This window comes from Numida meleagris, chromosome 6, assembly GCF_002078875.1.
Source record: "Numida meleagris isolate 19003 breed g44 Domestic line chromosome 6, NumMel1.0, whole genome shotgun sequence".
NCBI classification, from domain to species: domain Eukaryota; kingdom Metazoa; phylum Chordata; class Aves; order Galliformes; family Numididae; genus Numida; species Numida meleagris.
The window spans coordinates 60070988-60089189 of NC_034414.1; the positions used below are offsets into that span (position 1 = coordinate 60070988).

The window sequence follows — 18202 nt, forward strand, 5'->3', positions numbered from 1 at the left end:
CGGCCCGACCCGCCCCGCCGCCCGCGCCTGGTTCTCCCTCCAGGGAGGGGGGAGGCGGCGGAGAGCTGCGGTCGGGCGGGGAGGGGTCCCCGGGGCCGAGCTCAGGTGGGCGGCAGCGCGGTGCCTCCAACCCCCCGGTTTGGCCCCGCTCAGGTGCATCCCCGGGGATCGGCTCCCCTGCGTCCCCAAGGGGCTGCATTATCCCTGCTCTCTGCCTTCGGTTCCCACCTGCAGTCGGCATTTTCTCTCCCTTCCCTCTGGAATAAAGCTCATTCTGTCCGGGCCAGGTTCCCTGATCCCACGAGGACGTGTGTCCACAGTAGGGTACCAATAGGGTCACCCAGAGGAAGGATGCTCCTGCCTCATGGTTCAGCCCCAGCATGGCCAAAGGTTGCAATGAGGGCCAGATGTGGGGCTGAGTTGAGAGCATGAACCCAGCATCCCAGGGATCAAAGCTGATCCCTAGCGAGGTGGGATGCAGTGGTTGGCCATGGGCACGCATCAGCTGGGAGTAATGGGGTGCTCTGGAGATGGCAGCTCCTAGGGTGGGAGCCCTGATGGAGAGTGATGGGGTGCCACAAGCTGACAAGGCGCAGACTGAACAGTCCTGTGGTAAAGAAGGAGAGCTCGTCCAGAGTGTTAAGATATCATCCCTTTGCCCTACTGGGGCATCTGTTTGGGTTGGACAAACCACCACCCATAGAAAGAAGGGTTAGATACAGTCAGAGGGTTGGCCACGGGAACTCCTCATAGAATCATCGAATCATTCAGGTTGGAAAAGAACTCCGAGATCCCCAGGCCCAACCCCAGCCCACCCCACCATGCCCACTGCCCACGTCCCTCAGTGCCACATCCCCACGGCTCTGGAACACTTCCAGGGATGGTGACCCCTCCACTCCCTGGGCAGCTGTGCCAACTCATTACCACTCTTTCAGAGAAGAAATGTTTCCTAATATCCAACCTGAACCCCTCCTGGCGCAACTGAAGGCTCAGCTCAAAGATGAACCAAGAGCAGGCTCAGGACTGTGAGCACAACCCTGCACCAAACTGCTGTGCCCAAGCACACTGCGGCAGCACACATCATCTTCCTTACACTGCCCCATAGCTCACACAATCAGACACGACTTCCTTTAACAGTTCACTTTTTCTAGCTCAGGCCTGACCCACGCATTACAAAAGCCTGGGGATGTCACTGAAAGGGCGCACGCAGATAAAAGGCAGTGCTGACACTGTGATATCTCTGAGTTATTCCTATACCACTCCGAGTTTAAAAGAAACATCTGGTTAGCAAAGTATTTGGGCTATGAATCCATCACAATTTGTGAAATATTGCTATCGCCATTTCCAACGTATCACACTGTGTGTTATTCTTAAGAAGGGAAAACAATTTTTGGAGGAGCTGCTGGGCAACTTTTTAAAGTTAAATAACATTTTCATTGAAAATATTCCCATCTCAAAACAAAGTTCGTGCAAGGGCCTGTACAGCGCTGCTCTTCCAAGCAGACCTCTGGATTCGGCAAAGCAACCCGCTCCCTCTTTGTGGGAGCAGCAGTGAGGTGTCCCTCTCTTTGCCTGAGGACCTCGCTCTGATTTCGGGAGGACCAGAGGTGCTGGGAATGTTTATCGACGAGGAATTCGGTCCCGCAGCATCCAGCCCCTTCGCAAAGAAGCCGTCCCATGAAAGAGGGATCCAAGAAGTGACTTATGTAATGCTGGTTAACCCTGGCTCTGCGCGAGGAGGTGGCCAGCTGGGGACAGCAAGCCCGTGGAGAGCACTGTGGTTTAGGCTCTTGTAGGAGGCAGTGGTGTATTTGAGTAGCTTATTGGTTACTAAGAAGTGTTAGTCATGGGGAAAGCTGTAGTATTTATTCCGTAAAATGTAAATACATAACCCAAACCACAGCGGAATAACCATGGATGGAAATAGTGTAGCATTTACTGAGGGAGCTGAAATGCGTTTCTACAGAAGCTGTATTTCCTTAGCCCCATAGAGAGTAATTCACCTTGAACGTAGCTTCTGCTCGAGCCCGTGGAGTTACACACAGGCTGAACTCAGTCCAGGCACGCTAAATAACTGAGTGTGTTATATATTCCAACCAAAAAAGTGAATGCCAAAATGGAGCTAAAAATACAAATGTGGAAGGCTTGAAAAGCAAACACTGCTTAATTCAGCGGTAGATACAACATTGTGTGTTTTAAAGATCCAGCAAATCAAAAATAGAGAACGTTATGTCTATGCTCTGTGTGAGACACACCTCACCCCGCATCACATCGCGTGGCGGTGGGGACGGTGGCAGAGGTTCTTCCCTGTGGTCCAGTCCCATCTGCACTGGGGCACTTCTACCTCTATGAAAACCTTCCAGGAGGGTCTGCACCTGGGCAGCAAGACCGCTCGCCTCCTCCGAGCTGAGAACCACTTCACTGGGTATTTCAGGTTGGGTATTAGGAAAAATTTCTTCTGAAAGAGTGGTAATGAGTTGGCACAGCTGCCCAGGGAATGGTGGGGTCACCGTCCCTGGGGGTGTTCCGGAGCCGTGGGGATGTGGCACTGAGGGACATGGGCAGTGGGCATGGTGGGGTGGGCTTGGGGATCTTAGATGTCTTCTCCAACCTGAAGGATTCTGTGATTCATTGGGAATGTCACCTTGCAAAGAACGGCCAGAGGAGAAAGGTGAGTTGTGCATGTACAGACCTTGATGTGACTCGGGTCATGTTTGTCGGTGGCGGTGAGAAGCCCAGGAGCTGGCAGGTCCTAGACACCTGGTGCCCAGCTTTGCTTGCAATTATTGCTCTCGTTTCAGCCCGGTAATCACAGATGAGCCCAAAAGTATTCCTGATACAATCCCAGCCGCTAACATCTGCTCTGCTTCCAGGTTTCGTGTGCTCAGGACTTATCAGCAGGCACTGTGGGTGACAGAATCACAGAATCATTCCAGTTGGAAAAGCCCTCCGAGATCCCCAGCCCTACCCAGCCCACCCCACCGTGCCCACTCCCCACGTCCCTCAGTCCCACATCCCCATGGCTCTGGAACACCCCCAGGGATGGTGACCCCCTCACTCCCTGAGCAGCCCATTCCAGTGCATCACTGCTCTTCTGGAGAAGAAATGTTTCCTAATATCCAGTATTCAGCACCTCTAGAAATTAGGCCAGCTCTGTTTACAAGACAAACTTCTCCGCTCATGGCAGCACTTCGGGAGATGCCTCTGGACTCGGGCAGAGAGAGACCTCCCCAAACCAGTTCTTGTATCCCGTGTTATTTTTAGAGCAGCTGCACCTTTCGGGCTCCAAAGTTTGCAAACAACCTGCCTTGGGAAAAGAAAGGGAAAAAAAAAAAACCAAACTTGTCTCACCAGATTTGTGCTTGAGCAGAAACAAGCCTGAAGCCATCAATAAATAAATAAAGTCACATGTCAGAGAAGTTTTAATGACATGAATTACAAGAGGAGATGCCCATAAGTGTGCTGAGATCAATTCCCTCCTACTCCTTCCTTTCAGCGGCCTAAGCTTGTCCATTAAAGCAAAGGCACTGAACAAACAGCTCCGAGGGATTACATTTTCCAAAGTAGCTCTTCACTACAGAGCCCGAAAACAAGCGCAGCTGCTGCCATGGCGAAGGGAGCAGCTTTTACTGCCACGCTGAGGTTTCCGTGATTTCTCTGCATGCTTCAGAGCTGGCCTGTCCCACCAGTACTTTCTGCCTCCTCTTGAAAGGAGAAAGCCATACCTCTCCTGGAGCACAGGACCAGGCCCAGCTTGAAGCGCACTCCAGCTTTACGTGTAAGTGTCTCTTTGCAAGGTGCTGGGATCACGTCTAGAACCGCTCCTGGGCTCACAAGAGAATCAGGCTGCAGCTTTACTCCAAGCTTTTTTTTTCTTTTTTTCCCCAAGAAATATAAAAGCATTGCATCAGAACACAGAAAAATGTCATTACAAAAAGGCTGTCTTTGGTAATCAGATAGACGGCAGCTGAAGCAGGAGGGTTGTCTGCTTTCCTCTGTTCTGAAGTGTTAAGGATGATTTTTATCGTTTTGCAAAATCCACAAAAGGGATGACCACCCCATGCAGGGAGAACATTCAGTTGCTCTTCCTTGACTTGTTCCCTCTGTCACTTTTGAAAGATCCTGAGCAAACCTGGGAATTTCACCCCTCGCTTTTTGTACATACATTGTCCATCTGCTCCAGTTACACTGCAAGGCCCCTGCTGCTCAGTGCTGTTCTTTCTGAGATTCTTGGGCAGTGCATCGAAACTAGGAGGCTTGGGTCCTGGGGAAGTCAAACCAGATGACCTTTAAGGGCCCCTTCCAGCTTAAACAATGCTAGGATTCTACGACTGAAGCGATGTGTTGTGAAATCATTTATACATACATTGGTTCCCTTGATCACTGTTACAAGAGGAATATCCGTATTCTCATGCACGTTCTGGAAATAAACATTGCTTTTAGCCTACATTTGCTTACCACTCAATCAAAGCCTTATCCTTGAGATGCAAGAGGGACCTCCAGAAACTGAGGGACGTATTCACAGAATCATACCATCATTAAGGTTGGAAAAGACCTCGAAGGTGATCTTAGTGGTCCAGCTGCCAACCCATCACCACCAAAGATCACCCACTTCCAGCCCCCATGCCACAGGCAGGGTTGCCACAAACTACACAGGCACCTGATCAGGCTGCCCAGGGCCCCATCCAACCTGTCCCTGAACACCTCCAGGGGTGAGCATCCACAAGACCGTCGTTCTCCTTAGGAACACCATAAGGCCATATGGTTAAGAGAAGATGGCTCATTTCAGATTGGTTGAGCCACAAACACGCTTTGAGAACACCACAACGCTGGCAGCTCCCTTAGCATCTACACCACTTCAGTGTCTCCAGCACTGATATTTGGCTTTGTGTTCAGCTATGACTCTGACACTTCCTGCAGCACTGCCAGATCTGCCATTCTGCAAAGCCATGTGGCACCTCCGGGGTGCTGACATTTGCCTTTGTCCTTTAATTGTGTCTTGAGATCTGCTATCATCAGAGGCTTTAATGATTTCAAATGCTAGCACAAGGCATAAATAAGCAGAGCAGGACAGCTGCTGCAAAAATAGTTCTAGGAGGACATGCTTGAATTTGCTGGATGAGTTTGCTCTGAGCACATTCTGTTTGGTTTTCAGCAGCAGCAAAAGAGTTTAGCAGTGAGCATTATCATAAGTGCCTGGAAATGTCAGCACATCTATGAATTTCAAACTCATGACTGTGAACGTCCTCCCCTGAAATCAGAGAGGAGGAATCCTTTTAGGGATTCCCATCTGACTGGAGGTGGAGAACGTGGGCATGGCTTGTGGCTTCCACCTGCAGCCACAGGAGACTAGTGAGGCTCATTTGCACCACTTGCCTGGTGACTAAGTGCTCACGATGAGCAGACCAAGGATCATTCATAGAAAGTACTCACCAAATAGGCTTACATAGGGAATGTGGATGAACAGAGCATGAGCTTCCCACAGACATGTGATGAGAAAAATCACTTCGGGGAAAGGCTGCTTCCCCACAGACATCTAGATGAGGCTGCAGGTTCTATTGGCTTTGTCAGTATTTCTTGCCAAGCTGCTGTCCTACTTCAGCTCAGTATCCCATGTACTTTTATAGCCATCTATGTGTATATAAACACACACAAGCACATAAACACACATATCCATCACACTTGGCTAAAACATACTAAGTGCAGCAAGGTCTTCACCAAGGATCTCAGTGGCTTACTACAGTGCAAAGCAATCCATGTTAGCGCAACACATTTGTCAGGACAACGCGGTTCACTGCAAGTACCCTACAGATTTAGTCCTTCTGAAACAGGTATATGGGAAGGAAAGAGCTAGAAGAACTTCCAGTCCTTCCTGACAATAACTTTTTCAGCAGGACCTATTTCAGTGCAGTGCAGCAAGGCTGTTTTATTATTGATAAAGTGAGCTAAGGAGTGAGGTGCTCTCTGGCTTTATTTTCAAGGTAGAAATGTTCTTACTTTCTGTTACCTGCTCTGCTCTCTTCTGCTCTGAGACAACACCTGTAAGTAGAATCAAAGCCCACCGCATTCTTTCCTATTACCCAAAAGCACCCGAGCAGGAGCAGAGTGTGTGTCAACGGCGGCAAGGCATGGTTTCATTTTTGGCTTTTTCCTCCCTAAGCAATTACCTGTTTCCTCCTTCACTGCTTCCATCATACACAGATGCTGACTCAGCAGCCTGAAGCTGGGAAGTTCAAAGGCGAGAGGTTCTGGGCCATGCTGCAAGTACTGACATGCCTAGAGGAAGGCTGGTCTGACGATGGAGGAGTTGATTTGGACTTCAGAAGGTCTAGGTTCAGCTTTGTGACTCTGTGACACCACAAACCTACTTTATCCAAGTGTCTAAGAATATGCTAAACAGTGAAGAGTGACTAAAAAAAAATGAGGAAAGGAGAAGATTAGAATTAAGGGCATGTCATGGTCTCCATCCAGGAAGAACGAGAGCACTTTGAAACATCCTCAAAAATAAAGCAAAACCACACAGCAGTTCCAAACAAGTCATAGAATCACTGAATGGCTCAGGTTGGAAGGGACCTTAAGGATCATCCAATTCCATCCCTCCTGCAATGGGCTGCTTGCCACCCAATAGATCATTCCGCCCAGTGCCACATCCAGCCCAGCATACAGAAGGCTGTCACAGCATTTTAGTAGAGCTCCAGTCCCTACAAGAGTACTGGGAGAGCTCCATGACACAGGATTGTTGTATGATCTCTCGTTTACGGCACATGAAACCAAAGTTTTGCTGCTCTCAGGGTATGCACTGCCCCGTACACCCATCACCGAGGGACATCCTCACCACTCAGCTCTTGAAGAACGACCGGGGCTGACTCTCCTTGTGTTGCACTGGCTTGAGAAGAAGAGCAGAAGGGAAACATTGCTGGGAGACGGAAGCAAAATCTTCCCCGTAAGAAAGAAGCAAAAGTGAACACGCCTGGAAAGGAGAAATTAAACACATGGTTGTCTGAGGTGGGTTTCCAGCATTTTCCAGAAATAGTGGTCAGGGCTTTAGCTTACTGGCTGGCAGCCACACGGCCCCTGGACTGGAGAGAGGCCGATTCCTTGACCTGCAGGCTTCAGTGCAAAGGCAGTCTGTGCTCTCTGATACCTTATCCAAATGATGTGGGTAAACCAGAGCTGTACGTGTGTACCGTGCGTGTCTAATCCCACAGGCAAACCAGGCTTCCTACTCAGGGCCATCTGCAGGGTCTACTTGTTTTATTTTTAAAATACCAGTAACCAAGCAGCTTGCAGAGAAATGAAACAGAGGGACTGTTTCAGGAAAAGGGAGAAGAGAGACATTTAGGAGAAGAACCGTCTAAAATTCAGTTTGAAGGAGGAAGAAAAACTGCAAAAAAGGAACGAGTCTGAGGACATCCCACGTCTCACCCTCTTACAAACAAAGGGACCCTGGGAGTGAGGGGCTGCTCACCCACCTGGGCACAGGGGTTTGCAGCCAGATCCCTGAAGAGAAGCAGGGGAGAAAACCGATATGGGAAATAAGTGAAAACCAAGAAGGCGCATTCAGCCTGGGCTGAGGGCCAAAGCAAGGCCAAGTGCAATTCTAGAAAACGGGAGTGAAGCCAAAGGCGCCAAGGTGTCACAACAGGCTCACGCTGCTCTGCAAAGACAACTCAGAGAGATGCAACCGGCAGGTGCACAGCATCGGGGGCCTGGAGGGATCCAGGCTTCGAGCTCGGGTTTTGAACAGAAGGCTGAAGATGTGGAGTCCAAAGCAGCGTTTTCCATGTGTGCTGCACCCGCATTTAGTGTGACACTCGTATCTCACAGCACCGGCCCCCTGGGCGTGCTGGTGTGGCACTTGGAGTCACAGAAAGCAGAACAATGCAGCTGCAGCATTTTCCCTGAGGATCTCTTTGGTCTCAGCCTGCATTCCTGCTCGCCCCACCTCTGCCCTGCTGACTGCTGCCTCTTCTCACCCTCCGTGCATGTCCCTGAGAAGGCGCAGAGGCAAAGTGGGGCAGGGGGCTCTGCTGCATCCACTTCGGACCAGGCTGAGCATGGCAAGGACGCATGGGGCCGAGTGGGTTTGGGACCCGAGGGATTCCAATTAGAAGACTAAGTGGATTAAGACACATGGTTGGAGGATAAAATGAGAAAGCAAAGAGAGTTTAGAGCCACTGAGTGCTGACTTGAGTCAGAGACAGTGGATCCAAATCCTGATCCAAAGCTCAAAACAGCAGTGACTCCTTTTTCAGAGGTTCCCCTGTTGATAAGCCACCAAGATGAGGCCACCACAGAGGAAGAACCGTGAAACAGACAGCACAACTAGATCGCCTTCTTCATGGCTTCTGATAGGGAGGCATGCCTGAAGCAGGTGTCTGAAGGTATTTACAGTGTTGAGAATGGCTGCGGCCCTCAGGCGACAGAACAGTCACCAGAAAACTGGAGACCTAACTGGTCTGTGCTCGCAGGAGCACAGCTCTGCTCTCTCAGAGGTAGCTCCCAGTCCACTCAACATTTTTCAGGATGTAGAGAATTTATCTCACTGAGCATCATCCATTCCCTTTCCACCCAGGATCATTCTGCCCTGCTGGGCAAAAACTCCTTTCTCCCCAAACAGCAAAACTCCAAGTCCAGCCTGCAAACAAAACAGAACAAAACAAAACAAAGCGAAAACAACTGACCACAGGCAGCGGACGAAACTACAAAAGCATTTTTTAAAATAAAACAAATAACTGAAAGCTGAGCTCTGGGTTCTGCCCTGTTGGTGCATTCACATACTCCTGGCTCTACCCAGCTACAGAGATCCCAGAGCACTTGGCCTGCACAGGGCGAGCAGCTCCGCGTCTCCCATGGCAGAGGGCACACATGGGGATCTGGCTCGCGTTACTGAGCAGGATCGGATGATAGGTGAAGATCCACGATGCCGAGCAGCAGGCACAGCGGGTCAGCAGCCCACAGCTCAGCCCTTCCCCTCTGTCTGAAAGTCCCCCCGCACCTTTCTGCTCTGAAGTAAGAAGAGGCTCTTCCTTCTCCAAAGGCTCCTGTTGCTGCCAAGGGCTGCGCATCTCTGCATGGACATGGTTTTAGCGCAGGGCATCGGCGCAGTACGTTTCAGCTCACACGCACTCCTTACAACCAAAAGTTTTGTTTTGACTGCACCACGTAAGAAACGAGTGGTAAATACAGCAAAAATCCCTGCCCCACAGCCTTGGGAAATGCAGATTGTCACCCTTCTCTCCCTTTGTACGCCGGGAGATTTTCTCCACGTAATTTTATGCTGCTCGGACACCTGATGACCCAAGCGGTCCCAGGAAAGGGGAATTGGCTTCCTCTTTAAAAAGCCTGCTGTTTATTTGCAATTTAGCTTACCTGACTTGTTTAAAGCGTTATCAGAGTGCGTCCATCTACTTTCTTTTATTCGTTTTCACCTGATATCCAAGATTGGCTTGAATTGAGAATGCCTAAAGCCTCAGGCGTGTTCCTGGGTGTTCTCAAGTCTTAAATGCCACTGCTTAAAGAGTTAAAGATCTAGATGGCTGCACTAAGAGGATGATAAACTAATCACTCAGTCACTGCTGGTGAGCCCGGTGTCATTTACTGAAACAAGGAATGCATTTAAAAATGTAAAAGAAACTCCATGCGGCGCAAAAGCCAAAGATGGCTGTTAGATTGTCAAGGTTTGCTTTGGAGAAAGTCCTCAGTTTAATTACTTACATTTAAACAACAGAAGTATTTTTCCACTCATTGAAGAACTTAACATTTTCCTTTCAAGTCAGTGTGGTTTTTTTTTAATGTGACTAAGGGCAGCAGGCTATATTCAGGGGACTACAGAAATTTAAGAAAAGGGCTGGGCAGAAAGAAGTAAATCTTCTAGGGGGCAAGGAGGAAATGTGTCCTAAAATCATAATCGTAGGGAATGTAGATATAAAAATTACAGTACTGCGACTGTACATTTCCCCATTGATTTGTATCTTCTAGTTCTGTGAAACAGCGTGATACAAAAGCACAGCTCTCAGCATTCAACAGAAACAGTTTTCTCTTTATATAAAAGCCAGGCTCTGTTTTGGTGTTAGAAGAAGGAAATGCTTCAAATCATTTTCCTTGCAATCTCTGAACTGTGAAGGAAAAGGAAGGCCGGGTCCAACGCTTTGTTTTTGCATTTTAGGATTTGGAAAACTCTGGCATTTTTTAATCTGGCCTGTTCGTATCAAATATGACTAAAACATCAAAGGAATTTTGTAGGGCTCACCCAGTAAGCGGCCAAGCTGCCAATAATATCACTTTTGTATCTTTGGTTCTGTTAGACTTATAGCAGAACGTTACAACTCCGGCGTGCCAAGCAGCTTCTACTTTCCCACCGTACCAAATCACAGAGCTACAGTCGGTGAATACCATCAGAAGTTCATCACTGATGAGGAATTAAGGCCTGGAGTGATAGAGGATATTCCTCCAGAGTAAAAGAAAGGTGTGACCATAGCTCGTCTCTGCAGATCAGTGTCAGTTTGACCTAGCAAACACAGGCAGTCATTGGAACATGGGTTTTGCACGTCCTTACAGTTTAGCAATTCTCCAGAGACTCTGGATAGGTACTACGATGTGGCCGTAGCAGACCAGTTGGTGTCAGTTCGACCTAGCAAACACAAGTAATAATAGAAGATGAAGCAATATCAGCTTAGCAAGGGCTAACTGCTTACCAGTTCTCCAGGGACTAGGTGGGCGCTCTGCTTGCTGGCTTGAACAAAGCTCGTCCCATGGCTCTGGGTCTGCAACCCAAATGCCTTCCTCCTGGGAGGCAGATCACACACGTGACAACCACGACATGCCTGACCAGCTGCCCGTGATCCCTTCCCTGCTGGGGGATGGCCGATGGCTCAGGTGGTTCTGCTGGCGTGGGGGACAGTCCCTGCAGAAGTAAGGAGCGCTTCAGCCGGAGCCATGGGATCAAAATTCGGGTGCAAATCCAGCTGATCAAATGGAGGAACCTACAGCATCCTCATATCCTGAAACGAACATCCAAAATACATCAAATTGCTCTTGAAAGGCGGCTGTTTCCCTGCATGCCTAAAAAGGGGAGCTGAATGAGCAACTCAGGTGTGGCTGTCTACACTGTAAAGATCTGAAGGCAAAAAAGACGAACGCTATTCAAAGGAACCTGCTGTTCCTGTTGTATAAACTTTTCCCTCTGCAAAGAGACTGCATTCACCCTAGGAACTGTCTCACTTGCCTTACTGCACTCCATGAAAAAAGAGAGCAAACACTTTAAGATCAGTGCGATCAAGTAATGGTTGTACTGGTAAGAACTGGGAAACTTTTGAAATACACTCGCAGCTCCATGCAGCGCAATCACTGCTGCTGTGATTTTTTCTGTCTGTTTCTCCCCCATCTCTGTATGCGTGTGTTTTAAGAGTTGAAAAACTGCTGCTCTAGTACTTCTCAGCAGCTAATAAAAGTCCTTGTTAGTAACATCTGGATACAAGATAAGGAAACCTTGCAAAGAAACATGAGGCATTCAACAAGTTTCTGCAGTGGGTTCATCACCGGTCCTCTAAGGACGTTGCTCTGATGTCCACTGAGGTGTTGGGGTGTTTTTCCATTGACTTCATTGGGCTCTGAACCAAGACCTAAGCCTCCCTGCTGTGTTTTGGACATTTATTTGTGTTTGATCTGTAATAAGATCTTTCATTTCTCTTATTTCTGTAAAAACAAATAAAGCCACAGAACAGGAAAGCAACTAAACACATGCTTATCTTTGAGCATATCCCTAAACCCATTCACTTCAAGCCCTTAAATCCTATGGACCCCTGAGAGAGAAAAGTACATGCTTAAAATTAAACATGTGCTCAGGGTGTTTGCTAATTAATGACGGCCCTGTGTCTTACGGGGCCCTAAGCACATATTAAAGCATTTGAGGTTTTAGGGTCAGTATGGGAGAAATTCCATGGAAACCATCTCAAAAGTACAGCTTTGGTATTGTATCTAACACTGTAAGCCTGTCTTCAGGAAAGGTGGATCTGATATAGGAGTGATTCGGTTACAATGCCATTTGCAACTAGTTATGGGAAGTGGAGTTTCTTAGATAGTTGTAAAAACAAGAATATCTAAAACCAGAACCTTTCCTTGGCTATTGCTACGAAACAGCTCCATCGTGATGACCAAACTCATCACGGCAAAACTCATTTTTTGCAGTGTATGTGTTTACTGGCATCTCATGAGCAAATGTGTTTTGCTTTAGACAAAATATTGTCTCTGGCCTCCTCCACTTTGCTTAGAGGAAGCACTCATGCATCCTCTCGAGTCTGGCTGCTGGAAGATAAGAGAGCCTTCATCATCGGATCAGGCAGAAAAAGGAAGATCATTCCCAGTAATCTGCAAGGAGCAAAAAGCATTTTTCCTTTGCCACAGCTTGTTTATTTTGGACCTCTGCTAAAGAATTTTGGAACTCTCAGCTAGATAGGCCCACAGATAGGGCCTCAAATTGAACAACTCTGACAGGCCAAATCCATGTTGTCTCTGATGAGAGAACATTTGGGAAGTCTCCTTGCAAAACAGGCCTTTCCATACAGGTCTGCCTGTCTGAGAACGACTTCCACTTTCTACTGAACATTTCGCATTCACATGGGTACCACATGCCAGCTAACATCCCACCTTTAGCTGTTACAGCATCTCCTGTGCAAGGACCAAGACTGGTCCTTCTCCATTTCTTTTTCTTGTAACATATCCTCCTGAACTTCTTTTTCAAAGTCCATCGTTGCACTCCACTTTGAGATGCTCTTGGCCCTCCAGCTCTCTCTATAAAATTTTATGCTGTCTCATGTTTATAGGTTGATTGTTCTGCAGGGTTTCCACGTCCATTACCAAGGAATCTGGATCAGATGTTGGCACACACAACTCAAGTTAGCCAAAGCACGCAGTCTGATGCTCCTGCTGGCTTTATTGTTTAAACAGGCCGAGGAAAGAAAGACAGGTGATATCTGAATCCAGCATAAAGCCTTCAGAATAAATTAAATAATAAAAAAAAAGTGATTGTTGGAGTGCTTCACATCACGTAGCTGCAGTGTCTTTGATCTTAATCTGGATTTAGCACAGCTTCACACTTACCTTTGAGTAAAAGGCTGAGTCAATGCATCGCCCATTGAACGCACCAAGACCAAAAGGATGCTGCAGGCTTTGCTTGCCTGGAAGCATTAGCAGCATAGTCCTCCACAATCCAGGATCTAGAAAAATACATAAAATAGCTTCAGCCCAGTGCATGCTACTTTGGAGGACAAAAAGGAGCGCAAGCACAGGAAACTTTTTATGGATCCTTCCACAGCTCCCAGTTTTCACATTAACAGCGATAGTCTCCGTAGCTCCTTAATTCTTCAGTGCCAAAGACTCAGCCCATAGGGACTCCACAATGAGACGAAATTTTCTGAAGAAGCAAGAGTGATGATCCAGTTTTAAATTGCCCTTGGGGACAGCCTACACAACTTGTTGGAGAGCAAACGTTGATATCACTGCAGGCAAGTGGATTTTAGAAAGTCTGTGTGATGGACATACAATACAACTCAAAATTCCCTCACTTTGGTATCCTTCCCAATGCTTTTTCACAGACTGCTTTCCATATAAACTGTGGAAATGATATATTGTCTTCCTTCTGGTCGCAGATACGCAGAAGATTTTCCCAAGGCAACACAGGGAAAGAAAATGTGTTCAATATATTTCCAAATCCCAAAGAAGAATGGATGGCTGTACTCTGAACAGACCTCTGAAAATTCACTTCTTTCACCACCAGATTCCTGTTCCCAATGCTAACGCTAACCTCTCTGTTTCCCTTCCTTTCTACACAAGATTGATTCACAGAACTTGATTTAAAGGATGTTTATTTCCATAACAAAAATGATCAGGGGTCTAGAAAACATGACCTATGAGGAAAGATTGAAAGAATTGGGTTTGTTTAGTCTAGAGAAGAAAAGACTGAGGGGGAGACATGATAACAGCCTTCAACTATGTAAAAGGTTGTTGCAGATAGGAAGGTAATAAATTGTTCTCCGTGTCCACTGGGTATAACACAAGAAATAATGGGTTTAAATTGCAGCAAGGAGGATTTAGGTCAAGCATTAGACAAGTTTCCTAAGAGGAAGGACAGGTGAGCATCGGAGTAAATTAGTCAGGGAGCTGCAGACCCTGTCACTGTTGAGGCAAAGGTTTGCCAGGAATGGCTCAGACCTTGGGGTAGAGGGATAGATGATCTCCCAAGGTCTCCTGCTAGTATATATTTGCACCAGTCAATGCCATCACAAGTACCCACAGTACAGAAAGAAAAAATCCTTGCTGAGCACTCGCAAAGATTTTTACTGTTGGTTTTATCTGTAGCAGCAGTGTATTTGAAGACATCCACAGTTATTTCTATCTAGACAATTAATTAAAGAATGATTTCTACAAACCTATCCCCCTGCATGTTTTCCTCTTGTGGTTCGTGCTATAAGATGACATTTCTCCATCTACAAGATGGCTTTTCTCCAGATAGGAGATGCAGGACTCACCCACAAGCAGGTCCTGTCCTGTCTGGAAATGATACCTGTCAGCACCAGCTGTGCCTGACCAAGGGCCTTTCAGATCTTTGGGCTCATACATCTCACCTACGCACTGCTCACAGTAAGAGTTTTGCAGGAAACCCATAGAACTACAACACTCACAGCGCATGCACTGAGAGCCAACCTTGTCAGACAAGGTCCCTCTCCTCCCAACATGGGGGACTCAATCCCACAGCACGTGCCAGTCCAACCAGTTCAATCCCAGTGCAAACATCAGTGGAATCGCTTTTAAGAAACACATCACAACTTCCTGCCATTGCAGGCAATCCTTTGCTATAGAAGCCATTTGGCCTCCCAACAGCACAAGCAATATTCATTATACACAAACAAGGGGACACTTCTCCACATGCTCACTGGTTCAAGACAATCATCCTCTTAGATACACAGCTAGAGGAACAAAAACCCAGTCTATCTGACCAGTGAAGAAAATACAAATATAACCGTTCAGTGGTGAAACTAATCTGCTTCATATATCCTCAGGTAAGCCAAGATTTCAGTTTCTTCATTACTGCAATTTCTTTTCAAGTGGCATTAAAACTTCCTTAGCCATGGTTGGTTTCTTACTTGAGGAAAACCAAAACCATCACCATTCTGTCTGATTAAAACATTCCAAACAACTATCCCATTCACCAGGGAACACCATTTTGGTGTGTTCAAGCCTAAATGTTTACTTTAATTAAGTCTGGTGACAGTTTTCCCTCAACAAAAAGGAAAAAAATCAGTAGAATTCAAGGATATTTGGGTAAATCTTGTCTAAATGCTCAAATTTCTCATCTGAAATAAAGTTAACATAACTGCACTGTTTTAGCTGAAAAGAAATGTATGTACACCCACATGCACATACATATGCAGCCCACCAAAAAAAAAAAAAAAGAGAAACATTTTGTTTCTGGCCAAAGAAACGTACAGTATGGTACGAGGACATATATACATATATATTTAAGAGAACTTCTTCTATCCTTATTTCATGCTTCTAAGCACATGCAGACTTTAATGGCACACAACATCTCACCACAAGTGTTCCATTTCCAGTTCAGGTTCCTACAAAGAAGCAGCGATTCCTTCAAGTCCTGGTCTGATAACAGGGTTTGTCTCCCTCTGCTGGTGCTGTTTCAGCTTTTAGTGTCTTGAGTGGCTGGAAAATATTAATAACATTTTCTAAAATACCTGAGAAATCCAGGAGATACTCCTCACTCAGTTCTTTAATTCTCATTAGTGAGATCAAGTGCTGGCAGAAGGACCAGGTGTGATTAAATAAAACCACATTGATATGTTGATGCTGATTGGGAATTGCTATTTCTCTCCTCACACTGGCTTAAGATTCTTTGTTTGCGACTGCTTTACCTCCTTTCTGAATCAGAGCTACCAGGGAGGCTAATGGGGCTGAACCCTGGGGCATTATCTCTCCATGTCCCATAATAACCAAACAGACGCACCACAGCGTGCCTGGGCATGGGTCTATTTAAACCAGAGCCTCATTGAATGAGGGCCTTAATTCGGGTTCATCTTCACATTTTCCCACCCTGTAAGAGGGACAGCAGAACTCTCGCTGATGTGTGAATGGACAATGCTCTGCCCGTGGAACCTGCAATCCCAGCCAGCAGCATAAATAACTAAATAAAGACCAGGGAGGAAATGCTTATCAGTTCAGGACAGAATATTCATGGAATCATAGAATCATTATGATTGGAAAAGACCACTGAGATCGTGTAGTCCAACCGCCATATTCCTAGTCCTGAAGCAAGACAGCTACTGTAGGTGATCCTACTGAACGCAGAGGAACTGGCTCTCATAGCTGTGAAGCAAATGCATTCAAGCCTAAGACTTGCTCCTTCGACTTTGAACTGGTAGTATTGTCAGGAAGAGTGGCATTAAACAAGACTGTGCCCTGCAGTGATGAAGTGTGACAACTGCAGGGATGGATACCTATTGTTCTGCCATCTAAGGCTATGAAAGGCAAATCTTGTGCCATATTCCTGAGACATTAACTGCACTCCATAGGCTGATGAGCTCAGGTTACCACAAAACCCTTTTCTTCTTGGTGGATTTGGCTGGGGAAGACCCTACACCAGAGTGTCTCACACCACAGCACGAGCATTTACAGCAATCTGGCAGCACATCTAGAAGACACGGGTAGCTGACACACAATACTGTGTATACATCACCAGGTAGGATTCATCTTACCTAACTCTATCCATCTGAAAGACAAGCATCAGGTCTATGCTCATCATATTAGCTCCCTGAAGGGTCAGCAGTGACATCTGCTTCCAGAGGGCAACTTATTCCATGGCTTTGTCGAGATAAACCCAACCCTACGAAAGCATTATCGCCTCCATTTTTCACTTCAAAATAAGAGATCATTGTCAGTTCTGTTCTCATCATTCACCTGATGGACAAGTGAAGAGGCTCTGTAGAAGGCAATGGAAATGCCCTGAATGACTTCAGCTGAAAAATGAGTCATGTGCCGAGGTCAGAACAACGACCTGGGTTGATCCCACAAAATCTTTGCATTCAGTTGAATATCTTTGCCTAAGATATTTTAGGGAAAAATGAGTCTGGTGGATCAAATCTATCACTTTCAGTGTGAGAACTGAATCCTCCTTGGAGCAGCTCCAGCTCAATCTCCTGCCTGAGAAATGAAACACTGGAGTTGCACGGTAAGGAAAGTGATCACCAGGACGTTCACCTCCTGCGCATGGGAAATAGGTTTGTAGGTACGGTACTGATGCTTCAAGAACGCCCCGTTACGTGTTTCACTCCTGGTTCTAGCAAAGATGACCACTAAAGCAGTGTCAGATCCCAACACAGGCTGCGTTTGCTTTTACATTTAAATGCACACACACACATAAAAACACCATTTCATCAAGAATATAGCATTACATCAAGATTTATTTAACCGAATCCCTCATAATTAGGTCAAAACGTACGATTAAGCCGTTGTGAAGTCTGTCGTAAGGAAATCTACAAAGGGAATGAAATATTTAAAACAGCAATAACGTACGTATCCTGCTTCGCTATTTAGGCGCAGTTACACGCATAAAAAACAAAGGAGCAGCTCTTAATCACCAGGACGATTTATTTCGCTGACCTTCCTATTGGGACACATGCCAGAGCCGCTGGGGGTTGGTTTGTTGGGCGACTGGGTGGGTTTTGCAGCAGAAAGTGCCCTGGCCCATTGTTGGAGGCTCTGGAGAAAGCAGAGCGTCGTGCAGCACGAATTTACAGCCTGCACAGCTGGTCAAGGGCAGCAGTGCCGCATGCCAATGATGGTTAAAAATAGGGCTGGCTTGATGACATCTCATTCTGGTGTCTTCTAAAGGTGAGGGGCTGGGAACACGGGCATCTCATTCTGTGCTGCCTCTAAGTCCATTTTCATCTTTTCGCTTTTCCCCTTGGATCCTGAGCTCCGCTTTGGTTTTGAACTTACATCGGAAGGCAGGAGGTTAAACCAAACTGCTAACTGTGTCTCTTCAAAACTGACATTTAATACAGGGTATAAATCACTGTGGGAGCCTGTTATTCCTTCAGGAATGCAATTACATAGGGTCAAATAAAACATGAAAGAACCCAACAAGTTTTAAAATGTAGTATGTTCTCAGAAGCAGGCAAGAAGGAATGCAAAG

General features: G+C 46.7%; 1 protein-coding gene across 13 annotated transcripts in view; it reads right to left on the reverse strand.

Moving 5' to 3' along the window:
• Positions 1-18202, reverse strand: part of BMP4 (bone morphogenetic protein 4) — a 163763-nt gene that overhangs the window by 3021 nt on the left and 142540 nt on the right. For 8 of the 13 annotated variants that reach the window (XM_021403059.1, XM_021403055.1, XM_021403056.1 and 5 more), the window contains 6 exons: positions 15592-15714; positions 13102-13217; positions 12649-12992; positions 10698-11003; positions 3726-6970; positions 2693-2904 (listed from right to left, as the gene is read on the reverse strand). In XM_021403059.1, the coding sequence (XP_021258734.1) occupies positions 2693-2712 (20 nt within the window). In that variant the 5' untranslated portion in view covers positions 2713-2904; positions 3726-6970; positions 10698-11003; ... (1 more) ...; positions 13102-13217; positions 15592-15714. Of the gene's footprint in view, positions 1-2692; positions 2905-3133; positions 3308-3725; positions 6971-10697; positions 11004-12648; positions 12993-13101; positions 13218-15591; positions 15715-18202 lie in introns of all 13 variants that reach the window. The other 5 variants (XM_021403058.1, XM_021403062.1, XM_021403063.1 and 2 more) reach the window with 5 other exon arrangements.